Source organism: Crinia signifera, chromosome 7 (genome assembly GCF_055691185.1).
Source record: "Crinia signifera chromosome 7, ASM5569118v1, whole genome shotgun sequence".
Taxonomy (NCBI): domain Eukaryota; kingdom Metazoa; phylum Chordata; class Amphibia; order Anura; family Myobatrachidae; genus Crinia; species Crinia signifera.
This window is the reverse complement of record NC_139223.1, coordinates 149,147,720-149,175,711: the sequence shown is the minus strand read 5'-3', so window position 1 is coordinate 149,175,711 and position 27,992 is coordinate 149,147,720. Positions and strand designations below refer to the sequence as shown.

The window sequence follows — 27,992 nt, the reverse complement described above, 5'->3', positions numbered from 1 at the left end:
TGGTGGCCGGCCAATCAGAGGCGACTGCTGCCGGGCTGCGGGCTGTGTTTGGTCGGTTGCACTTCCGAGATTGGAGTTGGCGCACGTAAGACGCTCTCAGCGGGACACACGGAGATCGCTGCGCCCTCGCTGTGTATCACTGACGCCGGCTGCCGCCTCCTCCTCCTCCAGTCCCCGCCGCACACCGCTCTCACCATGGCGTACCCAGGATACGGAGGCGTGAGTATGGCGCTGCTGCTGCGAGCCGCCTCCTAGTCCGGTTTAAACCAGTAGTGGAGCCCCCCTCCATCTTTTGCTCCTTTTGGGCCCAGCAAGCCCGGCGACCACGCTGCTCCAGCCCACGGGCCCTATGTCTCTCATCCCGGGGGCCTTACTGCTGCTCATTATACTCTTCATGTTAATCCGCCCTGTGCATTGTACCCTCAGCGCCGCATGTCTGTGTGCTGCTTCCAGCGATAGTTCTATCAATTTTCCAGGGGAGGGGGGGCATGCTTCCAGGCTGCTGCTGTAGTATCCTAATGCTTTCTCCTCTGTAGCTGTCACACTACTACTAATCTGAGCACTGTACATCATGCAAGGAGTCATGTTGAGACATGTATGAGTATCCAGCATACATGGCCTGGTCATGTAGATGCAGACACATGACAAACCTAGTGCAGACATGATATACATGGCCTGCTTACATAGGTGCAGACACATGACATACTGTATATGGCCCAGTGGGGCAGGCGCGGGAGGTACCTGGCCCAGTAGGGCAGGCGCGGGAGGTACCTGGCCCAGTGGGGCAGGCGCGGGAGGTACCTGGCCCAGTAGGGCAGGCGCGGGAGGTACCTGGCCTAGTGGGGCAGGCGCGGGAGGTACCTGGCCCAGTGGGGCAGGCGCGGGAGGTACCTGGCCCAGTGGGGCAGGCGCGGGAGGTACCTGGCCCAGTGGGGCAGGCGCGGGAGGTACCTGGCCCAGTGGGGCAGGCGCGGGAGGTACCTGGCCCAGTGGGGCAGGCGCGGGAGGTACCTGGCCCAGTGGGGCAGGTGCGGGAGGTACCTGGCCCAGTGGGGCAGGCGCGGGAGGTACCTCTACAATCTAAACATTTATTCTTATTATTTGGGGCTATGTTGGCCCCTGATGTGGTAAATGTGTTGCCCTATACCATTGTCCTAATCAAAAAAATTTGATTTGATACAACTGTGCTTTGGTCTTGGAAACTGGGGTTTGCGATGGAACGTGTGTTGTACTTGCTGATTGTTCCTCAAATAAACACACTTCATAACTACAGTTGGTCTGTGTATTAATAGTGCATAGAATGACTCAATTTCCCCGACACCTTCCAGTTTCTAGATATTGCATGATGGAGTTGTGTAAGTGCAGTGTATCTGTGCCTTATAACTAGTGGTATCAATACATATTCATCCTATAAACTGAGAAGGGTCTAGTGTGATCACTAAAGCACGAGTTGCTTTATGTTGAATGTATATACTGAATATTAGCTTGGTCACCATAGGGATTACCTCCAGTGGCAGTTACACTGTATCTGCATGCTACTTCCTGTAACATGTAGTGTGACACTTAGCTGTACGATTGTCATTGGTCAGACCAAAGTCCCAGGGAATTCTATGGCAGTGACTCTGTAGACATCATAAATTAAAAGGTGACCTGTTCATCAATTATGATCTCATGTCTAGTGCAGTGATGGCTGCGGGCCCTCATAGTCTTCACTGGCAGCTCTTCCCTGTGCTCTAGTCTTACTTGTTTTAGCTTCTAATGTTTTGTATAAAATGCATATTGATGTTCTTTACAGCCGAGTGTCTCTCTCTCTTATTGATTACATTTATTAATTTACTACTGAGATAAAGAGCAATTGCAACCTTCCTGAAGGTAAAGGGGAAGCCCGGTACGGCCCTGCAGTGTATCAGACCCTGATTAAGTGATTGGAGTTCTACAAGCAGCATGCTGCACTCACCTGGTCTAGTCTGATAATCTAATCCATGGATCTTCAAAATGTGGCCCTCCAGATGTTGTGGAACTACATGTCCCAGCATGCCCTGACAGTTTTGGCATGCTCTTATAGGAAAAAAATGTGGCAGTGCATGTTGGAACATGTAGTTTCACAACATCTGGAGGGCCACAGTTTGAAGACCCATGAATTCAAATCCTAACTAGTGGTTGTATCCCCTCACAGGTGGCCAGCTGTAAGTAGTTACAACCACACTTGGATTAGGTGGATTTGTTGTACTGTGCTCTTGACTGATCTGGTTAGTGCAGGCTTTTAACAAGTACCTTTACTTTGGTGTTAAGGTGCCTGTACACTAGGGAGAGTCAAGTAATTTGGTAATTTTTCATGTGACTACGACGATAAATCGCATGTTATTGACATGAGTTCCGTTGTGATGCGCGGTCCCTTGCGAACCAGAGCCTGGGGATCACATGGGCTGCAGGTAAAACATGTCTCATTGCCATTTAAACTGGGCAGGCTTAGCTGGGATTGCATATGATACATCATATGCAAGTTTACTGCATACGGCGTATTGCAACTTCTTGAAAGTCTAGGAGCCAGACAAACGGCAGCAGCTGGGCAGAGTGGTGAACAAGTCACCCGGCTATCAGATCAGGTCCGCAGCTATTTCAAAACTTGAGGAGGCTTGCGAGCCAATCTGGAGCTACCATTGGCGCTCTTGATTGAACCGCGAGCTCCGATTGGCTCGTGAACTGTCTTGAGTTTTGAAACCGCTGTGCTGCGGACTTTTGATGGAGTCAGGTTAGTTCTCCATGGCTCCGCCCGGCTCTTGCATTAACGTATGCCTCCACTTTGCCTGAAACGATCCGCTTCCGGCAAACCTGGTTGCTATGGCAACCTAGCTCCAGGGTTTGTCGAGCCCTGGTGTATTGTATGTGGACCTTCTGCTCCGGAGGTTTCCGTGTGACTTCTCCCCTTGGAGAAGTCGCACAAGTGTATGGCCACCTTTTTTCTTCTAAACTTTCCTTGACAAACCACAAATTACTGTAAGGTAAAGAGACTAATTATAGAACCGGTCTTTCACTTCCGTGGTTTTTACACCTGAGGCTACTAGACTGTAAAAAAAAAAAAAAAAAATCCCTCCTCTTCTACCAAGTTTCTGCTTTGTTACATATTAAGGTGCCCATACACACGTCTGATTTGGGCCGATGTCACTCGATTCTGATGGATCGGATACATACATACATAATGCTTTCTTTCCTGTGCAGATTGGATTCTAGAGATCTTCTGTGCAGCACATAGAATCAATCGGAATCGGACAATCAGCGGCACATCGTGGGTGATTTTTAGGACCCTCGATGTGTCTCTTCTGATTTTACCTTGAACTCCCCCAGCAACACCCTGGGAGTTCTTTTTACGTGCGATTTATCGGGGAGTTTAAGGGAAATCGTTAGTGATAAAGTTGACTGAACACATCTCATAGCTTTAGGATTCCACCCCCCCCCCCCCCCCCCCTAATCCAAAAAAATTAACTGTGCTAATAGGCTTTCCCCCCCTCCCCCATTTCACAATAATGGTAAAAAAAAAGTGTTAAAAAAACAGACTTCCACTACTTGTAGAATTCTGGAAATTCCCTTGTAGGAAAGTATAGCCGTGGATGTAGTTCAAGAGGCGGTAAATCGGGTTTCTTTAATGGCAGGAAAGAGAACATGTTAAAATGTATAGCTGAAGCACAGAGGGAATATGGGGATGATTGTAATGGAAGATCTAAAAATATGAGGTGTAGTGCACTTGTCTAAACAAGGAGCTTGAGTAGTTTAGATCTAGGATCCACACTGTACGCATCATGCAAACTTGGGAAGGAGTGACATACTGTACCCCTGTGTACTGTAGGATAAACCCCATTGTTTCAGCAATTGGAGGTGTTCTACACCGGATGCATTCAAATCCCATTGAGCCCCCCCTTCCCACTGGCAGCTCTCCAGAAGTTTTTACCTGTGCTACGTGGGCAATGTCTAATAGCGAATAAAACCTGCTACCTGGGGAGCAGCTGAAGGAGTTCAAAAGAAAACTGGTCCGACTTGTGCAGCAGACAAGTCGGACCTGTGTATGGGCACCCATAGATCAGAACTCTTATGTTATGTAATCAAAGAGCACCTCTCTGAGTCCCTGGCCATTTGGTTCTTGTACCCAGCTGTCTACTGGGCAGCTGGTCATTCCAGATTCTCTAGAGGAGGAAGTGTTTGATAACTGTGCAGCTGCTTAGTACATAATGAGAACTCGTGTCCAGGAAAGAGAATGTTCTCATTGCCTATAGAATTCCAAAACGGTAATGGACTGCTCGTTGCTTTCTATGGTAATAAATCAAGCTCTAAGGGGTACATGTACGAAAGCTTCTAAAAAAATAAAAGATGTTGCTTATAGCAACCTCTCCGATTCTGTCCATCATTTCTCTATTGCATCCTAGAAAATTATAGAATCTGGTTGCTATGGACCACATCCCCTTTCTTCATTTGTAGGAGCGTATATTTACAACTTTAGTAAACTTGCCTGCTTTTCCAATAGGGCCAAGCCCTGATCGGTTTCCAGCAAAGAGTGTGGGGGAGATATGCTGGCAGGTGACATAGCACTGTGCCTAAAAATAGCCAGCATATTATCCAAAATAGTCTACAGTCTCCCCCCTTCTCCAGAGACATTGCAGGAAGGGCTTGCATTATTTTAATTGAGAACTTTATTCCATGTGGGGCATATTGACAGGTTTATACGTATCTGGTTTCTTGACATTACGCGGGTCTCCGCTGGGGCCCGATTCAGCTGCTGTGCGAATTGAATTATCAGCTGAAAGTGAACTGGTAGACTCTGCCCCACTGCGAACGAATGTGCACATTGTACGAATGGATTTTTTTTTTTTTTTAAATATTTTTATTGGGATAAAGCAGTTATGGTTCACAAGAGGTACATTAAATTTGACAATCAAGCATATAACAAAAAGATAACGAAATGGTGCATAGACATGTTTTGGCAAAAGGCACACTGTTAATCGTATAAGAGAACACATCCACTAGTTATGACCATATACATGAGGTAATAGTCTACTATTAAGGTGGCGTGGGACATGAGGCTTGTGTTGGGTAGACGGAGAGTATTGCTGCACAATATTTGACAGTGAAACACGGTAAGATCTGAATAGAGGTTATATCAAACATAGTACGGCAGTTTGAGCCTTAAGTAATCCGGTGTTGGGGGCAGGCTGTCAAGCAGTGGATTAGAAAGGGGGGTGTCCCCTTTCTAGGGTGGCCAGGTTGTACCAAGTGGTGAGCTGGACTGCCTGTTTTACCCGATCTTTTTCATGATTGGGAAGGGATTGTACAAACGGTAGCCAGGTATTGAAGAATTTTGAGGCCCTGGATTCTGCATCGAGTAGACACTCGATCCAGTCCATCTGATACAAATATTTTAGTCTCGGGAGCATAAGTTGTAGAGGAATAGTGACTGAGTGGATCCATTGGGAAAGGATAGTTTTTTTTGTGGCAGCTGCAATTTTAGCTAGAAGGCATTTATTGCCTCGAGTGAGGGGAGTGTGTGAGCCCTGCGGGTGTATGTTCCAGAACGCCCAGGAGGGTGTCATGGTGAAGGGTATCTGTAAAACATTATTAATATAGCCCTGAACCTCAAGCCAGTGGGATTGTATTACGTCACATGACCATAAGCAATGATAAATATCCGCTTCTGGGGATCCGCATTTAAAGCAGTTAGAGTTATCCGCTATACCCATCAGAAACCTATGTTTGGGCGTGTAGTAGGCCCTATGCAGGATTTTAAACTGCATTTCGGCATAGGATGCCGATACGAGTAGTTTGTTTATAGACAACGTGGCTTTGATAATGGATGGGATTGGGATCTCTGGGAAAACGGCATTCCAGTGCGTCAACCCCTTTTTAACTTTGGTTAGGTCAAGGTTGATGCGTATATGGCTGTAGAGAGTAGAGGTAGGTATCGGTTCGCCCTTACGGTAAATAATCATGAGGTCAAACGCCCTGTCCAAGCCCTCCCTGTGTAATTTTGTGACACTCTTAGTTACATAGCTCCGAGCCTGGAAGTATGCAAACAGGGGGATCTGCAGCTGCGGGTAGCGGTCTTTTAGCTGGGAGAGGGTAAGAGGTGTGGCATAATCTGTATCTAAAAATTGATATAAAGAGCGTAGTCCCTGGAGATGCCAAGTAAAGAAAATAGGGTCTGGGCTCCCCCTCTGGAAATCGCAGTTATGAATCAATGGCGTATGTAAAGATATGTTTGTTGGTAAGTTCAGCCGCCGACGTGTGGTGCGCCATGCAAGGTAGGGGGTGTAGATTAATGGGTTCTCTTTGACAGAGGGTGGTGCCAGCGAGGGTGGCATGTAGAGGAGTGCGTCTAGTGTGCATCCCTGAAGAAAAGATTGGTCTAAGGATCTATAGGTGTAATTGTTTGTATTGCTCACCCAGTCTAGCGCATAGCGTAGATTGGCTGCAAGGGCATAATCTTGAATACAAGGCAAATTGATACCTCCGTTAAACGGCGGTTGCTGAAGTTTCAGTTGAGAAACACGGGGTCGTTTACCTGCCCAAATAGTACGAATGGATTTTAATGGCTAGGGAAGACTTGCCACCGAATGATGTTTCCACTGGTCACCACTCTTCGGCTGCATTGAATGCAGGCTTATTCGTCCCAAAGCGGACGTCACACACCCTCTCCTAAAATGCTTGGGCACGTCTAGCGCTTTTCATAGCACACCCGCTAAAAGGCCGGCTACCACCCCCAGACGCCAGCTTCCTGTCGATCACCTTGAGGACGGCTAGTGAAGGAAAAAAAGTAGGATTTCTTCACTAGCAGGCATTGCGCGTGCACATCCCGGCCCATATGCATGCCCAGTATATTGATTGGCCGCTGTGCAAATTTGTCCAGCAGCATTCAGGTCAGAATAGGAATCCTGTTTTCTGTGTGTTCATATTTACATATTGCCCTTCACTTTAGACGGGGTGATATGTAAATGTGTGTTCCAGTGCTGGGTCCCCTTTTTTATTTTTTTTGCACTGGTCTCATCCAGCAACACTGGGTGTAAAGCTGCTAAATATGCCATGTGTGCCCAAGCAGGACACTTTGTGCAACTTTCTGCTCACCACCTCCGGAGGCTGCATTTACCCCACTAAGTGTCCCTTAGCCAGTGCCAGCAGGAAAACAGCCATTTTATTCTGTACGTTGTTCCGCTTAGAGAAACATGTCCCACTTGGAGGAGATAGGCATCGAATCGAGATTCATCAGCATTATACTCCATGAAAAGCTTGGCCTGAGCAAGGTTTGTGCATGCTGGGTGTTTAGGTGCGCTGCCACATACGTTCTGATGTGACCACAACCTAGGCAAGCATATGGTGACTTTTCGTGGCTAAGACTGGTCGTGTAGCTACTGCACCACTTTTGCAGCATTGCACATTCACTGGGGACTGGTACACCAACCAGTACCTGCCACAAGTGCTCTAAGCCATTTCCAGGCACCATCCAAGAACTTGCGCTTGAGTTAGACAGGAAAGGTAGGATGGTGATGTGGCAGCAAGTAGCTTGGATTGTGAACTCAAGCGACCCTCCGATCACCATATCCAGCTGTCCAGTTGGTGCGTGAAACGCCTCTGCTTCTTTTTTTTTTTTTTGTATGTTGGCCATGTGCTACTGGAATGTTTCGCAGTAGTGTATGGCCAACCAAGCCGCCCAGTACCTTCCCGGTCAGCAGTATTGCATGCAATACATTGCATGCAACCCTGTTCCCCACTGCTGGGAGGGGGTGGGGTTCGAGCGGGCAGCAGGTCCGACCAAGTGGATCCGAGGAACGTCACACATCCGATTTGGCCTGATTTCTCGCCCCTATCCATCGGGATCTAATGAAATTGGAATAATGTATGGGAATCTTAACAGACTGTTCTCTATACTCTTAAGCTTGACTAGGTCTTTAAATTATTACTATTCTTTGGGGCCCATTCAAAAAGTGAGTGTTGAATTGCGCTGGGCAGGAGCTGTTCAATTCAGCGCACCGCTATGCCTAAAAGGAGTATTTCAGCTCGTGCTCCTTTTGGGGTGAGAGCAGAAACCCGACTACTGGCATTCTCCGACTTAACAGCACGACGAATTGAATTGTGCTGTATACAATTATTGCATTATAGATTATGCAAGTGTTCTTGTTGTATAAATTCATGATCTATGCTCATTCTCAATACGACTGCTGATTACTACGTCTTCCAGTTTCATGCATTAGAATACATTCCTCACCTGGGGAAGTACTAGGCGGTCAGTAGATGAGGCACTTTTATTGACTTCCTTGTCTTTCGCACACATACTTCAGTGAATTGTGTTTAATAATTGACATATTGATATGTCCTTTTAGTATTTGCCACCAGATTAATAAAGTAATCTTATCTTTTCTAGATTATGTATTGTATTGCGCTCGCACCACAGAGTTGAAATGTGTCCAAATCCCTTTGAAGATCAAGTTGACATAATTTGTACACGGTTTGCCATGATAGTTTTTTTTTTTTTTTGCTGGATTCATTGTTACTACTACATTGTGGATTGACGGCGCATGGCTTAATTCTGTTCGCAGAAGAGCACTTGGTGGAATATAATGGTCACAAACTCTGCCATTGCAATCCAGGTTTTAAGGCTATATCTATGCTTGAGTCCAGATGGATAAATCTAATTGACTAAAGTACAAATTAAATCAACCCTGCTCAAGCTTGTTTATCCTTTAAAACATGTAATGTCGTCAGCGTTTGGTGAATATATAGGTACGGATTACATGGACCCCCCCCAATTAGTGTAATGCATACCCTTCGGGCTTGGTGCTTTGCTAGGCTCGGCACGGTATTACAGGGCTATTTTTTTTTATTTTTTTTATCTAGGAGCCTGGGCAAAAGTGTAGGAGCCAAACAAGCTTAAGGGTGCCCATACATGGTGCGATGTACACCGTACATTTTTAATCGCATCACATTTAGTTCTAAATGCATGCGATGTGCTACAACAGCATACGTTTTGAACTAGATGCAAAAAAAAATAGTGAAATAGGGCTGGTTGGCCACCACTGCCGGCGCTGCCACGGATCGGTCAGGAGGTGAAGAGCAGTAAGATCGTTCCCGGTCAACAAGTGATTTATGATAAATGGGCCTATAGAGAAGAGGTGAGTGAGGGTTGAGAGAAAGAGAAGGGGCAGGTGGAAGAGAGTAAGGAGAGAATGAACAATGGGGGGAGGCAGCAGAGAGGGTGACAGGGTGGGTTAGAGCACAGGTGAGAAAAGGGGACAGGAAGAGAGTGAAAGAGGAAAGAGACATGGTGGGAGAGATGAGAGGGGGGAGGTGATGGGGGTTGAGGTGACGGCGCAAGAGGGGGTGAGTGAGGTGCCAGGAGGCGAATGAGTAAGGTGATGGAGGGAGATGTGACTGGGTTAGGTGAGAGGGGGTGAGGCAACAGGGGAGCAATGGAGAGGGTGAGGTGCTGGAGGGTTGGTGATAAGGGGGGGGGGGGTCAGGCAACACTGCCACTGCTCAGTCAGCTCTGCTAGGAGGGGGTTAAGGGGTTGGGCAATGCTGGCCATGCTGCCGCTGCTCAGTCAGGTCTGTTAAGAGGGGGAGACGGAGGGAGGGGGTCAGACAACTCTGCCGCTGCTCAGTATAGTCTGTTAGGAGGGGGGGGTCAGGCAACACTACGGGCTATTTCACACGCTCCGGCTCCTGCCTGGCGGTGAAATCCTGCACGGCCAAAAGCCGCGCTGCACACAGTAGTTAATAATGGACATGATTGTGTCCATTCACACGGGACAGCCACGGCCCGGCCGCCCGTTTGCATCTGGATCCCATCACTAGAAGGGATAACTGCCGGGTTGTGGCCATCCCCTCCATTGTAAACTTCTCAATGTGGCACGGCTTCTTGGCCGTGCTGGGTTTCGCCGCCCTGCAGGAGCCGGAGCGTGTGAAATAGCAGAGCTGACTGAGCAGCCATAGGGCTAGGAGGGAGTGGGTCAGACCACGCTTCCCGCGCTGCCGCTGCTCAGTCAGGTCTGTTAAGTGGGGGAGAGGGGATGGGCGGACAATGCTGCCGCTGCTCAGCACTGTTAGGAAAGGGAGAGGGGGGTCGGGCAATGCTGGCCCACGACCAGATTCTGCTACCTCCCTTGTGGCAAAAAAAAATCTTGTCACCATAGTGACCTGGTGCACGGGATTTTTTGAGCCCTGCAATATTATATTCTCACTCTATAGTAACATGGATGGTGAAGTAACCTGGTTTAGAATAAAATCCTGAAATTCATGTCGACTTTTTGGGGTGGTAGACCTATTGACTGTCTATGTAGACTAGATCTAGCATCCAGAATAAATATTGGTAGATTAGTTATAACTTGCAGTGGGCAATTTGTTTATGATGGGTCTCAAGAAGTGGTTCAGTCCCTTGAGACCTTACCAACTTTGCACCATGTATATTTAGGCATCTGTATGGTAGGTCCACACCATATTGTTTACATATGGTCAAAAAGACAACACAAACAAAAGTTGAGCATGGCTATAGTTAAAACATGGAAAGGTCAACATGAGTTTTTCTCATTTTTCTTTTCGGGTCTACGTGCTCATTTTCACCCAAAAAGTGAAAAGCTAATGTTGCCTTTTTCATGTTTTGACCCTTTGCTTGTGTAAATGTCTTGTCACTGTGTCCATCTTGTTTATGTTGACCTAGACATTGTTGCTCTATATTCACACCAGTATGTTTACAAGCGCCTGCTGTATTCATAGTGGCTGAGAGGTTTTTCTGGCATTCCTATTTTCAGAAAGAGGTAGTCCACCTGGGACCTCCTCTAATGGTCTCTTGAGAGGCCATGGAGAGCTGGCAATTTTTTTTCCCAGCCACTTACATAAGGAAGATGCTTTGTTTAGGTCCTTTGCCTGTATTGACATACTTTAAATCTTTTAGGCTGGGGTATTATTTTTTAGTATAGGTGTCTCCCTTGTGTATTCGCTCGCTTTGCCTGTCCTCTGAGGAGAGCCACCAGTCAGTGTGGAGATGGTTTTCTGAGGTGAGGCCTGAGATTTGTGAAGTGTGTTGAAGGTGACTGTGTTGGATAGGAGGGAGATGTGAAGAGATCTGCAGAGTGGATGTGGGACGATGAAGAATCTTACTGTGCTGTTGTGGACTGATAGAATTTGAGTAAAGGTCCATGTACACTGGGGGATTTTGCTGAGCGTTTATTCTGACCGATGATGAGGGGAAAATGTCTCCGCAGCGTCCTGGTAGTCTGCCAGTTATTCCCCATTAGGGGCCAGATACTCGTTGGTACTATTAGAGGGACCAGGTTTATGCTTGGAAAGTACTCATTAGTGCTAATTTCTCATGAGTCCTCCTTATGAGCCGGAAACATCCATCTTCTTATGACTGAGTCAGTCTGTCTGTTACACAGTTTGTGTTATCACTGTTTACTAATGTAAAGCGCAAAGGAATGTGCTGCGCTATATAAGAAACTGTAAGTAATAATAATGAGTCCGCTCTACAAAAGAGGGTGGTGAGAGGCCTGGAACAAATAGGCTTACCATTAAACTGGGACTCTAGTGAGTAATACGGGCCATACACATACATATAAATTGACTGACACTCATTTTATCTGACATACTCTGGCTGGCAATGCAGATAATGTGTCCATACACTGTGAGATCTCTCCACCAATTCAGGGCAGATTAGCCAGATAATATTAGCGTGTATGCCCAGGTGAAATGCAGGTTTAAGGTGACAATACACGGTGCGATGCGCACATGCCATCGAACAGATCAAAAATCTAGACCAAAACGTATGCAGTTATTGCACAGTGTATGGTAACCTTGGGCCTTATTCTAGTTCGCTCTTTCTGACAAAATCCTTCTTAGATGGACAAAACCATGTGCACTGCAGGGGGCAGCTGTAAAATGTGCAGAGAGAATGAGATTTGGAGGAGTTATTTTGTTTCTGTGCATGGTAAATACTGGCTGCTTTATTTTTACACTGCAATATAGATGTCACTTTGAAGTAAAACCCCACCCAAATCTAACTCTCTCTGCGCAAGTTAAATCTGCCCCAACTGCAGTGCACATGGTTTTGTCCATCTAAGAAGGATTTTTTCAGAAAGCGACTAGAATAAGGCCCCTTAAGTCAACCAGCTACAGAACCTGTGATTCAGGAGTTTCTTGCTTTTGAAGGGATAGTTTCCTGGTAAGCCTAGGAATACATGTCACATAGTGTGGTATCAATTATCGCCCTTTTCCTTTAGTCCTTTGGTTTCAAAGGTTGTTGGTGTTACCTTATTCTATAAAAGTTGCCCATGTTCAGAGACATAGATTTGCTGTTTTTGATGTCAAAATCTGTAATGTTGAAAAAAGTGTTTTTATTTTTTTATTTTTTTTCCTCAGTTTGGAAACATGAACCCCCAAATGCAAATGATGGGACAGGCCATGGCACAGAATGTTCATGGTGGCTACTTCGGACAAACCCAGTATGCCACAAGTGATCCAATGTGGGGGTACTTCACAGCAGTAGCTGGGCAGGTATGTGTACACAAATGCCAGAATCACGTGTGTGTATAAAATATATATTATGCAGTTAAATACACTTATATTGGAGATTGTTTATGTTCCCCTGTAAGTTGTGCACACTTTCATATTAGGGGACAATTCAGGCAGTGTGATTGGCTGCTTCTAATGAGCAATTTTTGCTAATTTTTCAGTGCACAGAATTTTGGGAATGTCAAGTGTTTCTGGGTAGTGTAGCTACAGTGTAAAGTGGCAAAGAAACGACCAGCTCTGAGGCTGTTCTTCAGATTTCTGTGCATGTTCTCCTGAGGGGGTGATCAGAATCGGCATAATGTGGGGCTTGTCGCAAGTGCAGAGCGCACCACAACTTCAGTGCTCCTTGCACTTAACACAGAAGAAGCTGCTTAATGCAACTACGCGCATTTTGGCGTGAGGTGGTCTGTCGCTGAGATTAAGTGCTTCATTCGCAGCTGGTTGCTTTAGATAGGAGCTACAGTACGCTAAAACAGTTAATTTGCCCCCTCTGTGTCCCTTATGTAGCCACATCACAAAGGGTTATAAAGTTATTCTTCATCAGTCTTGGTTGTATTGTGCGACTGGGATAGGGTCGGTTGGTCGACCGTCATCAGGTCGACATGGGGTTTTTCAGTTTTTTGTGCCGACAGGCGATATTTCATGCCCTACCATACACTAGGGCGTGGTGGGAGAATAAAATAGTGTGCCGAGCGCAGTGAGGCACTCTACCAGAAGCATGGCGAGGGGACGCGGTGCACTTAATCCTGTGTCGACATTTGGGTAAAAAAGGTGAAAAACCCCATGTCGACAATGTTAGTGTCGACCTAATGACTGTTGACCATCTTTAGGTTGACCATATGATCCATACCCCTGCAACCGTACAGATCTGCTTCTTAATCCTAGAAGCTACAGTTGTGGTCAGAGGAAATTCCCTTTCTGGAAACTGAGGCATTGTATGTGATCCTATTTCATTGGGCGCTTTCACTTGTGAACGAAGCACTTTTCTGTCCAACTTTAAGGTCGGGGCTAGCCAACAGAAGAGGGCTACTGGCAGTGGTGAACATTAATGAGGGACTAACCGCTCAATGTTTTGAAGAAGAGATGATCAGTCTTCATTCTGTACTTGTTCGGTATCTACCATTACTCTGTGTATTATGTTAAACAAATGTTATTCTGTAGGATGGTGAAGTAGATGCTGAAGAACTACAGAGATGTTTAACACAGGCCGGAATCCATGGTTCCTACACTCGTAAGTCAAAGACAACCAAATCTGTGCACCATTGTTCTTCTTATAGTCTTAATATGGTCAGTGCAGTTTGGCTTCTTCAGTGGTCTATAGAATGTATCTTTACGGTAACATGATTTGCTGTGCTCTGTATAGTTTGTACTGAAATTCAAGTGAAGAATACGGCCACAAATATCAGAAGCAGAATTCTAACCACTTAATCCTGTTCACATTCATGATGTAAGCATTAGCAAGGCCCATATACATGGATAACTAGTAATGAAAGCACAATGAAGGTGACATTCTATGGTTTGACTTAAATGCGCATGTTTTTTTTGCGCACCACATCGCCGCAAATCGCACTTTTAGAAATCGCACTTTTCTGTCAAAATTCGCATATTTAATGTGATGCGTTTTTGAGGCTGAAAAGTGCGAAGTGGTGCGATTTGCGGCGAATTGGTGCGCTGTCTTTAGTCCTGAAAATGTGCAATTTTCATGTCTGAAAATCGCACGTTTTCAGGAAAGCGCAAATTAAAAAAAAAAAAAACGAGCGCGGGGTCCCCCTCCCGAGCATAACCAGCCCCGGGCTCACTGAGCCGGTGCTGGTGACATAAAATCAGGGTCCCCGACAGATAGGGGTCCCCTTGATTTCATGAAACCAGCACCAGGCTCAAGGTCCGGCGCTGGTTCCCAAAATATGGGGGACAAAATGACTAGGGGTCCCCCGTATTTTAAGAACCAGCACCGGACACAACCAGCCAGCAGGGTAATGCCATAGCCGGGGGAAACTTATTATATAAGCTCCCGCGGCCAAAGCATTAACCCCCTGGCTGGTCAGCATGGGCAGGGGTCCTGGGGAAGTGGGGACCCCCCTGGGCGGTGGGCATCGGGCTGATGGCTTGTGTAAAAAAAAGAATAAACTATTGTTTTCTACTGGCGAACTATGAGTCCCAGCAAGCCTACCCCGCATGCTGGGACTTGGAGAACCACAAGTCCCAGCATGCGGGGCATTAAAGGGCCCGCTGGCACTTGTAGTTCAACAGTAGAAAAAATAGTTAACAAAAACACACTGACACACTGTAAAATAAAAGTTTAATACACACATAACACACACACACACTGATACTTACCTACCTTGAGCCCGTAGGTCGGTTCCTTGGATCCTGGCTCCAGGGCAGAAGTGTCCGGTTCCGGGGCGTTGGTCCTGGTTCCGGGGCTGGTCCTGGGGTTCCGGGGCTCCTGGGCTGAAGAATCCGGGGTCCAGGATCCGAGGTAGTCCCCAGGGGTACCTAAGGAAGCAAAACCTGGTCCCCGGCGACGACCTCAGCATCCTCTCCGGCGACAGCGCTACTCCCATCTGGTACCCGGCTCGCAGGACTTTGACAGGCGCAGAGATGTTTCCTCCTCGGCGTCTCTGGACAGAATGATTTCTGGCCAATCAGGAGCCGAGAGTCTGCTCCTGATTGGCCAGAAATCATTCTGAATACAGACGCCGAGGAAGGAACATCTCTGCGCATCTAGAGCAGAGATGTTCCTTCCTCGGCATCTCCAGTCAGAATGATTTCTGGCCAATCAGGAGCTGACTTTCTCGGCTCCTGATTGGCCAGAAATCATTCTGTCCAGAGACGCCGAGGAGGAAACAACTCTGCGCCTGTCAAAGTCCTGCGAGCCGGGTACCAGATGGGAGCAGCGCTGTCTCCGGAGAGGATGCCGAGGTCGTCGCCGGGGACCAGGTGAGTAGGATTTGCTTCCTTAGGTACCCCTGGGGACTACCTCGGATCCTGGACCCCGGATTCTTCAGCCCAAGACCAGCCCTGGAACCAGGACCAAGGCCCCGGAACCGGACTCTTCTGCCCTGGAGCCCAGGATCCAGGGACCGACCTACGGGCTCAAGGTAGGTAAGTATCAGAGTGTGTGGTGTGTGTGTGTATTAAACTTTTATTTTACAGTGTGTTTTTGTTAACTATTTTTTCTACTGTTGAACTACAAGTGCCAGCGGGCCCTTTAATGCCCCGCATGCTGCGACTTGTGGTTCTCCAAGTCTCAGCATGCGGGGTAGGCTTGCTGGGACTCATAGTTCGCCAGTAGAAAACAATAGTTTTTATTCATTTTTTTTTTTTACACAAGCCATCAACCCAATGCCCAGGAGCATCGGGGACAGCCCCGGACTATCAGCATGGGTTGGTAAGTCCTGGAGGGGGGGGGACCCCTTCATTTGGGGGGTCCCCAGGACCCCTGCCCATGCTGACCAGCCAGGGGGTTAATGCTTTGGCCGCGGGAGCTTATATAATAAGTTTCCCCCGGCTGTGGCATTACCCTGCTGGCTGGTTGTGTCCGGTGCTGGTTCTTAAAATACGGGGGACCCCTAGTCATTTTGTCCCCCTTATTTTGGGAACCAGCGCCGGATCTTGAGCCTGGTGCTGGTTTCATGAAATCAAGGGGACCCCTATTTGTCGGGGACCCTGATTTTATGTCGCCAGCACCGGCTCAGTGAGCCCGGGGCTGGTTATACTCTGGCGGGGGACCCCGCGCTCTTTTTTTTTTTTATTTTTTTATTTTAACCCTTTGTTTTATTTTTTACAGCAGAACCCTGCACAGAACATTGCGATCTGTGCAGGGTTCTGGCTATTTCGCCAAACAGAACCTGGTCTGAAATAGCTGCGCTAATTAGACACCTAAAAAGTGCGATGTGCAAATGCGCATTGCATTAAATAAGCGACTTGTATACTGTTCTGTACGAAAACATCTGGATGCGATAAAAATGCGAATTAATCTCGCACTTTTAGTCAGCATACCTTAACGCACATAATATGCGATTTCAGTCCCTTAGCGCATCCCATTAAATTGGCGATTTGATGGAAAAATGCGATATCGCCATTTTGTGGTCTAATTAACGCCAAAAAAAGCAAATCGCAACCCATAGAATGTCACCCTGAGTCTCTAATTGTAGTCTCTCGAATTATCACACCCTGATCCTCGAGACTTTGAGTAAAACTTAACCTAGTGTAAGGCAAGGGCAGAATCTCTAATCACATTTGAGATGTTGTATTAAAGCTGGGCTTTAGTGTCCATCATTTGTATAGATAGATAACCAATCTCCCGCCGCTATTCCCGATGGTGGAAATAGTGGCGGGGGCTCTGTTCAATGCGGTCTTCCCCGACAGCATTGAACAGGTATCTCTGCAGAATGTGCCTGACTTCACAAGGAATGGGATCATTCGTCAGACTGCATTTAGGTCTACAGTCATTAGGTCGACCTGACTTAAGGTCGACATGACTTTAGGTCGAATTTGCATAAAGGTCGACATGAGGAAGGTCGACTGGTCATAAGGTCGACATGGGTTTTTCACTGTTTTTTTATCCGAATGTCGACATGGACACAGTTGGCAATGAGAATCGGACCCTCGCTTCGCTCGCAATGCTTCGGGCACGGTGCCTCGCTGCGCTCGGCACACTATTTTATTCTCCCACCACGCCCTAGTGGATGGTAGGGCATGAAATACCGCCTGTCGGCACATGTCGGCTCAAAAAAACAGTGAAAAACCCATGTCGACCTTATGACCAGTCGACCTTCCTCATGTCGACCTTTATGCAAATTCGACCTAAAGTCATGTCGACCTTGGCCCATGTCGACCTTAAGTCAGGTCGACCTTCCTGCCAGTCGACCTAGTGGGGTCGACCTAATGACTGTAGACCTAAATGCAGTCTGACGAATGACCGCATCCCCTTCACAAGCAGTCTGACATGTGCTGCCGAGAATGACTGGGAATTGTCGAGCTGCAGCCCGATGATTTCTGTCCGCTTCTCGCTGACACGCCCCCTTCTCTGTGCCTGGCAGCGGGACATTGAATCCACCCTGTAACAGCAGTGTCGAGCTGAGAACTGGACAGGGTCAGACAGTTGTGACCCTATATTGAATACCTCCTAAAGGGGCATGTACACACGGGCAATGTAAACTCTATTTCTAAGCGATCTAACTAGAAATAAAGCACGGATCGCTCGGTGCATACCACCCGGCAATGGCGATCCAACGCCCACAGATATAGACAGTGCATGCACTGCCTGTCCTGCTTGGATTGCAGGGTTTTGCCTATGAGCATAAGCAAAACCCTGCTCAGCACAGATCGGTCAGCATACATCCCGTGTGCATTGCACTGTGTGCTGCACGTTCTTTGTTTAAGCACCACACTCAGCATCCCAGTTAGCTGTGGTGCTTTCGAAGGACTTGTAGCATTGCTTCTCGCTATTCAGTTGCAGGGTGGATTTCTTTTCAAAACCTCCAGAAATGTGAAAAGAAATACGCCGTTAGTTGGGTACTTATTGCCGCTTCTGTGAGTGTGACAACTCCTCTCTCCAAGCACTTAACCCAGAATCTGTTAGCAAAGGTGCTTGAGCACTTCATTGAAGAAGTTGAATGTTGTTGATCCATCTGATTGGACAATTTAAGAGTTGTCCAATTGGCTGCATTGATCATGTCCTGCACAGCTTTGTGCTTTCACTAGTAAGGCTGTTTGTTTCTGGATAGGACAATCATTCACTCCAGAGATAAGTGCTACTGACATGAACGCCTAGTTATTAATCCATTTGTGGGAAATAGTACTGAAACTAGTCTCTTGCCCGTTGTATTGGGTTATGTAATCCGCCAGGGAGTATGAAGTGGAAGCATTCCAGTCCTCTTCAGTCCGTGTTCATTACTGTGGACTACACTGACACTGGTTCATTTGCATGTACTGACTATTAAGTGTCTTTTTTTTTTTTTTTTTTCTGTTTTAGCTTTCAGCCTGGAAACTTGCCGCATTATGGTTGCCATGTTGGACGTATCCTTTATAAAACAGTTTGCCTACCCTAATGATCTGTTGAATCTTACCCACCCTACACCCATCTATAAGCCGCTGGCACTATGGAGTCTCTAGGTAACCTCGCAGAACTCCCATGTATGCCTTTTACTAGCTGGAAGTCTGACATAGCGTTTCTTACGTCAGCAGATTCGGGGTTAATTTACGTTCACATAAGGACACCTATGGCCACTTTAGCAATATTAAGGTAAAGTCTGATCACTGTCTTCTGGTGAGAGGTCATGCTGTGACGTTACATAGTCCATGTTGTTAGCTACACTGTAATTACATGGTTATTACTTCCTCGCCTACTTGACAAACCAGCCTTACACTCACCTGCTAGTGTGTGTAACCTGATGCTTTTCTGCCAAGGTGTGTTACTCTTACTACTTAAAAGGACACCTGCGAATTAACTATTTCCCTAACACTGGTTTATACCTGTGTTTTTATCACTGCTATAAAGTCATCTGTCCAGTCAGAGCTGTCTAGCTTTACTATACCAGACCTTGGGGGTTATTCAGACCTGTACTGCGACATTGCAGAGATCTGTGCTCGGATAGCTGCCATCCCTGTACAAGGCTGCGAATGGCTCACATAAATAGCGCAGATCAGTGGTTGGTGCAAATCCCACAGGAGTCACAACTCCCAGATAACGGTCGGGTGACTACCCACAAACTCCCAACTTCCTGTCGGCTGTGATCAATTGTTTGACGTTGCGCATGTGTGCTGTGGCTCGAGTACATGTTCAGTCATCCGATAATTGCTCACTGTGCGGAATTGCACAACAGTGATCGGGACTGAATAACCCCCTCTGTGTACATTGCACCAGTGATTTCCAAGTTTTACAATGAAACATTACTCATGGTAGTAGCATTCCTTTAACACAATCAAATCAGGTGGATCATACTGGCAAAATGGGGTTCAATGAATTCAAAGAATTATGGGGTGCATTGAGCGCTTGGAAGCAAAACTTCTCTGCATTTGATCAAGACAGAAGTGGCACAGTGGAGCCTCTTGAAATGAGCCAGGCCCTTATGTCCATGGGTAAGTGTATAGTCTTGTTCTGGTAATAAGGTTACGTTGGCATCCAATCGGAATCCTTCTTTGTTACAACTATATTTTATCTGGGAGCCTTTGTAAAGTGATTTCAATACAAGTCTTTAAGCCAGTGATTTTCAACCTTGTGGCACACTAAATAAGATTTTAAAATTGCCAAGGCACACCATGAGATCCCCACAGGGCAAAACATATTGGCCCCCACAGGAAAAAAGAAAAAAAACCTATTGGCCCCCATATATATAAAACAATCGCGCCGGTCCCCACAGGTAACAAAAATAAAATACATTTATTTATTTACAGTTTCTCATAGCGCAGCAGATTCCGTTGCGCTTTACAATAGTAATTACATTGGCCCTTTACATGAACAGACCAGTAAATTACAGTTGAACTGGCCGTGGCTGTAAACTGGTTTGGGCATCTCTAGATCTAGGGGCAAACAGCTCAAGACACACTAGTGTGCCACGGCACAGTGGTTGAAAAACACTGCTGTAAGCATCGTTGGGTCAACCACGATTGGTCGACATTCAAAAGGCCAACATGTGTGGGATTTTATTTTATAGTACTTGTTCATACTTTACCATCCCAGTAAACGTGGCGGGGTGACTATAATAGCGCGAGTGAGAAGCTGTACAGTTGTACGGTGTCCATGTGGGCCTACGTTGACGGATACCAAAGTGGTCGACCTAATGACTGTTGACATAAAACTGGTTTACCTAATAATCCATACCCATAGGGAGAGTTCCTTTTATGTGCACTTCATGGATGAGATGTGAAAGGTTACATCTGTCTGTTGGAGGATAGGGGTTGTGGAAGAGTTTCTTTTTATTGGAACAACCTATGGGATTAGATGCATTTTTCGGAGCTTTGACTGCTTACTGTAGATGCCCCCAAGCCCTGGAATGCAATGGATTCTGGGGCTTGGTTGCTGTGGGCATCCTGCAGAAGTCTTGTGTGCTTCTATCCCGTATACCCATGGAGAGGGATCAAAGCATAAAATATATACCCAGTTTAGTACTTTACTGTTTTTGGCCCAAAGGTAGAAATACATTCTAAAATGTCCAGTAAATGAAATGATGTCTGAAAATAAAGTGGGGTTAACCTGCATTGGCATTCATTGCCAGAAAGTCATAAGCCCCACACCCCGGTGATCTGGAAAAGGAAGCTGGTTAATTATTGTGTGGCCAATCGGGCATCCTTCAGCGTAAGCTGTTATACCACAACAGCCTCCGATTTAGTAATTCCACAGCACACCATGTGGTTAGACATGGTACTGCAAGTAAAGCTTATCCATGATCTGAGATTCAATTAATTACATGGACCTATTGCCAAGCACTGGCATTTGCTAACCTGTGTAATGTCCATGTGTTTTTAGAAGTCTGCATGTGATTTGTTACTACCATCTCTTCTAGGTTACAGACTAAACCCGCAGACTCTGAATGCAGTACTGAAGCGTTACAGTAAGAACGGAAGAATATTCTTTGACGACTATGTTGCATGCTGTGTGAAGCTTCGCGCTTTAACAGGTAATGTTCATTTATGTGCTTCAAAGGCCATGTACATTGACAGGCTAACAGTTTGGAATTAGAACAGAAGTATATTTAAGGGGAATTCAATTGTTTATTGGGCCTGTATCTCCCACCTACAGTATCTGGAATCTATTTAAATGCCAACAAGCCCTGCAATGGTTGTGATGGCCACATTCTCCTGCCCAAAAACAATGAGATCAGGCACATAGACATTTCCCTCGCTGTGTGCACTGCTGTTAAGACATGGAAGTGCAAGCATAAATCCGTGATGGGTTACCAAATCAAATGAATAGCACCCTATCACTTTAGACTGGAGCTATGGGGTGAGATACAATTGAATTCTTTCCCAGTATCTGGTCCGTAAGCTAAAATGACCAGGCAAAACTGCTGTAAATGTAAAAAAAACCATGCTTGGTGGTTTTTATTTTTTTGAGTGTAGTACCATTGTCTTATCTTGTAACGGTGATCAAATATACGTTTACTTGTTGGCAGCCTGTAAAAATAACGGGACAACGTAACTGTAAATTTGTCTCTGAACAGATTAACATCAATAGTCTTGTTCTGTCTGGCGCCAACTAGTGGCCATTGGCACACATTACACTTGACTGTTACGTGAATAGAAGTGAGGAGCAGCATTTTCCTTTTTATTATACAGGATCTTTAGTTAGCAGACACTTCTAATTGGTCACCTAAATGCATTTTTTTTCACCCAATGAAGTGTGAACCTTTAATTTGTGTAGTGCATTCAGTGTACGGTATTATGCTCGTTTTAAAAGTACTTTTACTTAAAATTTTGAAACCAAAACTAGTGAGAGGCTGACTATTGAGTCCACAACAGTTCAAACTGCTAGGACTTTTTTTTTTTTTCCACTGTGAAAACAAACTTGCGTTTAATTATGAAGAAATGTCTCTTAGCATTATTTCTAGCATAGGGGTTATTCATTAAGGATCTCAAAATCTCTCTAATGGACAAAACCATTCTGAACTGCAGGTGGAGCAGAGTTAGGTTTGGGTGAGGTGTGTTCAAATTGAAATCTAAATTGCAGTGTAAAAATAAAGCAGCCAGTATTTACCCTGCACAGACACAAAACTCGCCCAAATCTATCTTTGTGCACGTGTTACATTTGCCCCACCTGCAGATGGGTTATTCAGTTATTAGATGGCTAATGACTGACTCAAGAGCTACGGGATGTATAACCCTCGAAAGATTCCCTGCAATTGACTAGGCTCATACAAAGCAGGATCATTTCTGGCCAAAGATCACATTGGCAAATTATGAAAGTGTCTGTTTTAATAGTAAAATACTAGTAACTGTAATGTGTTACCACAACTAGTGGACATCCTGATTAGAAGGGGCAGTTAGTGTACACCACATGTCTTCAACCTGCGGCCCTCCGGCTGTTGTGGAACTACATGTCCCAGCATGCCCTGACAGTTTTGGCATGTTCTCATAGGAGAAAATGTGGCAATGGATGCTGGGACATGTAGTTTCACAACATCTGGAGGGCCATAGGTTGAAGACCCATGGTGTACACCATTTGATTGTAGCAGTGATGGAGGACACACCTGTACATCAGCAGCCATGTGGTATTCCAGGTGCATGAGAATCTTTTAGAATCGGGCAATGGGTTTTATATGCATGAAGAGATGGTGCAGTCTAATTTGATATGATTTTATATCTGTGTGCATCTGTATAAAGTTCTACAAAGCTGCTTCTTATACAGACTCCGTCACACACACAATGTCATATCAAGTTAGTCTTTGTGCATTTTAGTCTCATTGTATTGTAACAAACACTCATTTTGTGTAAAATAATAAAGTTGCATGGGATGTGGCTGCTCACTCGCGGCAAGCATATTTTGCAGCATGGCGTATTGAGGCTAGATGTATGAGGACACATCTCTATGAGCCTTACTAGATGGGAGTCTACACCATGTTTTGATAGACTGTGTGTACCGAAAACCATATTTTCAAATCTGTCTCGCAGGAACATGTGACTGATTTTCTCCTATTGGCAATGTCTGGCTCCTTTTTGGAGCCCTTTTCTCTGCAGGTGCTGGGTGATCCATACAGCAGATGGCATTGAATAGATCAATTCAATCCTGGGCAGTAACATCCTGTCCAGATCATTATGGGGCAGATGTATGGAGAAGTGATAGTGTCTGGTACTTTATCACCGGGCAATCGGCTACTAACTGTCCCTTTTTAAACCCAGCCTGTAACTAACAGTCAGGAGCTGATTGGCCGGTGATAAGTACCAGGCACTTTATCACTTCTCCTCTCTTATCACTGCTTCGTACATCTACCCCTCAATATGCAATCCATGATAAATGGGCCCCATAATCAAAGCTTTGTCATTAAACAAACCGTGTTCAGATTTCAGCCTCACATTAGGAAGGAATTGTGGCTCCTCTGAAAGAACTGTTGAACCCTGTGACCCGTCCTATGTCACCGCAGTTTAGGCTTTTTTTTTTATTTTTTTGATGATTTACCCTACTTAAAAGGGGTAAATACCTTGTTTTGAACCTTCCAGTGAAAGTGCTGGTCTTGTTGCAACCTCTGCTTTAAGCAACTTAGTACATTTGGCTCAAGCTGCTGTGGATCCATACTTCACAATGTGCTCCCACACCATTGCAGTTTGCCCTAACGGCAAACCTGTAGCAGGTCATGCTGGGATCTGTAGCTCACAGGAGACTGAATGCCACACATAGCGACACCTGGCTTGATTTTGACAAAACTGCGTTGCCCAGTGTGTGGTCTTCACATTTCTTGGTTCTATGTGCAGTGAAATTAACATTACAATATATTTATTTATATATTTTTTTTTTTCTCCACTCTCTTGCTAATACAGATGCCTTTCGGCGAAGAGATGGCATGCAGCAAGGTTATGTCAACTTTGTGTATGATGATGTAAGTATCTACTGGGCAAAGTCATTGGCAGCGCTGTAACACACAGGCCAGTTTTAAAAAGCGATTTTTAGAATCGTTGTATAGAAAGAACTTTTACAGGCCAGGGGTCTGTAGTGCAGGGCTGGGCAACAGTGGCCCTCCAGATGTTGATGAACTACACAGCAAAACTAATGCAAAGCATCCTGGGATATGTGGCCATGTTGAAACTGATGCAAGGCATGCTGGGATGTGTAGTTCATCAACATCTGGAGTACCGCTGTTGCCCAGCCCTGGTTTAGTGTGATCCAGTGATTGAATCTGGGAGACGCCACTTGCTTTAGCTTCTGTAGTACAATGTGGTTCAATATGTGAAGGCATATGTAGGTGTCTGATCCATCGCATTGGCGCTTCGTCATGTGAACCGTTTTCACACCTGACGCTGAGTTTTTTTTCTTCGCTGCCTAAACAAGTCATTCAGCCTGTGGGACAAGATACTTTAATCAGCCCCTCAGAATGTATGTTTGATCGAATTATTCCACAGTCTTGTCCTTTTTCTTAATTTATAGACTACTGTAGATTGAGGGGATGCAGTTAAAATCCCGGCGGTCGGGATCCCGGCGTTCAGAATCCTGACCGCCGAAATGCCGACACTTCTCCCTCCTGGGGTGTCCACGACACCCCTGGAGGGAGAATAAATTAGTGTGCTGAGCGTAGCGAGGCACCGGGCCCGCTGCGTGGCGAGCGCAGCGAGCCCGCAAGGGGGGGCGATCCACGTCCCCCCCCCCCCCCTTTGTCGGGATTCCGACGTCGGGATTCTGAACGCCGGGATCCCGACCGCCGGGATTCAATACTGAATCCAGATTGAGAAAGGCTTTCCTATCCAAAGTACACCCTTTCTATTAGAACCCCCTCTTACAGGTGCTGGGAATGTGTTGCTATGTATTCAGCACAGGAGGGCAACTCATTAAAAAATATTTAATAGGAAATAACTGCACATGGGCAAAACCATGTTGCCTTCCAGGGATCGGGGCAGATTTAACATGCAGAGATTTAGGGGGGGTATTCAATTCCCCGCAGCTATTCCAGACAGGGGAAATAGCGGCAGATCCCTATTCAATGCTGTCTTCCCTGACCGCATTGAACAGGGAACTTGGCAGAACGGCCCCGTTCTGCTGGGAAGGGCCAGGAATTGTCCAGCTCCTGGCCGCAGCTCTATTATTTACGGCCGTATCTCGCAGCCACGCCCCCTTTCTCGACGCTCAGCAAGCAGGACATTGAATCCCGCCTGTGGAGCCAGCCGAGAACTGGACCGACAGACGTGTCATGGGATTGAATATCCCCGTTAGGCTTGGGACGGGCGTATTCAAACGAAATAGTGTAAAATAATGCTGCCTGTGATTTGTGGACTACTTTATTAACGTCTCTAGCTCTGTCTCTACTGTAAAAGCAGTAATGTTTTTTGTTTTGTTTGTCTCATGAAGTTCTTGCAGTGCACCATGTCCATGTGAATTTCCTGACGCCAATGGAATAATGAAGAATGGCATTACAACCCAACATGTGAATTCTACTAGGAAGGACCCAAGTGACCCTGCTGCGAATCCACCTTGTTGTATCATTTCAAATTTCCGTTTTTAGTCATTTAATATACTTTGACTGTAGTACACAGGCTCAATACATTAAGTTATTTTTATATTCTTTGTATACTAGGGCACAAGCATTTCTGGAAAATCCTCACCCATGTAGGTGTTTGTTTTTTTTTGTTTAGTTTTTTTTTTTAAAGTAAGAATGTTGAAATGGTAAAGAAAAAAAAAAAAATTGTTCTTGCAAAAAAAAAAATTTTTTTTAGGCCTTCTATTTTAGCTTGTGCATGCTGAGGGAACCATTGGGGATTATAGCAAACATTCGGCAACAATAACAAATTGATACCTAATCCTACAATGTAGTTTTTTTGAGCTTTTGACACTTTGCCATTTTCCAGCAGAATTTAAGATTAATTTAGCTTGCATTGATGCATGGTTGTTTTTTTTTTTTTTTTTATAATCTACTAAATGGGGCTTCATAAGACAGGTTTACAATATAAACGTAAATAACATCTGCTTAAATATCTTTGCATTTTGCCAAACTTCAATGTGAATTTTTTTTTTTTTTTTTTTTATTATATAGATTTTTTTTTTCCTTTTTTAACTTGAAGGTGTTTTTGCGAGAGTTTAACTATCTTCTATTTGAGCAAAAAAAAATAGTTTTTCTTACTTTGTATGCTTTATAGTTTGTAGAAACACAGCTAGTGACGTTCAGGAAGTTCTTATGATTTTTTTTTTTTTTGTATTTGAATTAACCTTGGACATAGACCTCTTCCCACCTGTTCCACTATAATGTACTGCAAACGTGTAATTGGCTGTTTTTAAAACTTGGTGACCTTAAACATTCACTGAAACTTGTATCTTGGCCTTCCATAGATGAGATATGTGCATTTCATAGCCTCCCAGTGCTCTTTCACTTATGATGAACTCAGTAGAATTTTTTGTTTTGTTTTTTTTAAGGGAATTTATCACTCTGTATTGTAATGTATGGCTTAAATTATTTAAACCATTGTTATGACTCCTTTCTACAATAAATGAATGCGATTATTAAAGAAATAAATTATTCCAGATATTCATGTTTCTTCAAATTTAAGAAGAAATAAATATTCTAAAATTTAACAGGTGCTTTTGTAGTAAATATATAAGCAAGACAGATGGTTACTATGTTCTGGATATTGCTTACCAGAGTTGTTACCAACCCTTGATCCTCAAGACACAGAAGAGGACCACAGCACGGTAATGGAGCTCTGCGTTGCTCAGCTCTGTACCATCTCTGAGACCCATGGTACTGCTCATACTTTGAGTGAAGCTGGGCTATGGAAAAACGCACTAGTTTAGGACCCCCAAAGAAAAATTATTGCTACCAGCATTGGCTGTTAAAATGGTGGCAGAAGAAAAGTGCAACTACCAGTTTCTAAGAGGTTTTCCATCTCCTAATCCAGTCCTTTAAGTTTTACAATGGGTTTAACAAGTTATCAATAGTTATATGAGCTTCAATACACAGATTTAGGGTTGGGCAAAGAGAAGCTGGAATAGTATTCTAATATGCCAAAATGCGGCATTGATGGTTTAAACCTAACGAGCTAATAAAACCTGCATGTTCTATGAAAAATACCAATAAAACCGACACAAGTGTTGTACAGTAGGATAGATGTATATGTGGTTCTCCTGCCACTTCTGACCACAGGCCTTTGTTCTATGTGGTTGGCCTGCTCTCCACAACTGCCTTAGCAGTGACGGAGTCTACAGCCTGCTAGGAATTAAAGCAGGTTCCTGGCTCACCTGTCTGCTGGATGATCACTCCACTAGGTCAACATTATTTTTTTTATGTTTTTTTGAGCCAACAGTTGCGGACAGGCAGTATTTCATGCCCTGCCATCCACTAGGGCAGTGATGGCTAACCTTGACACTCAAGCTATTGTTGAACTACACATCCCAGCATGCCCTGCACCAGTTTTAGCATGGCCAAATAGTAAAACTGTAGCAGGGCATGCTGGTATGTGTAGTTACACAACAGCTGGAGTGTCAAGGTTAGCCACCACTGCACTAGGGTGTGGTGGTAAAATAAAATAGTGCAGTGAGGTGCTGTGAATGAAGCATGGCGATTGCAGTGAGCCATGCGAGGAGATGCGGTGCTTCATTACATGTCTATGTTGACATTTGGGACAAAAGTTAAAAACCCTATTTTGACTGACCCTTTCGGCCTAACCCCATGTTGACCTTCAGTGGGGGACCTAATGATTATCAACTCTATAACCTATACCAGTCTAAGCTCCTGGTTCACACAAGATTAATGTTGGCTGGGAATCTTTTTGCGGCTCACACACCCCAACTTCCTTGCACTGCGCCTGGG

General features: G+C 45.3%; 1 protein-coding gene across 1 annotated transcript; it reads left to right on the top strand.

Annotated features, from left to right (window-relative positions):
- Window positions 1-26,714, top strand: GCA (grancalcin). The gene is made up of 8 exons (XM_083153941.1): window positions 1-219; window positions 12,391-12,525; window positions 13,705-13,774; window positions 18,524-18,567; window positions 19,482-19,629; window positions 21,054-21,167; window positions 24,022-24,080; window positions 25,541-26,714. The coding sequence occupies exons 1-8, from the start codon at window positions 196-198 to the stop codon at window positions 25,565-25,567; spliced, it is 621 nt and encodes a 206-aa protein (XP_083010067.1). The 5' UTR covers window positions 1-195; the 3' UTR covers window positions 25,568-26,714.
- Window positions 26,715-27,992: the final 1,278 nt, after the last annotated feature.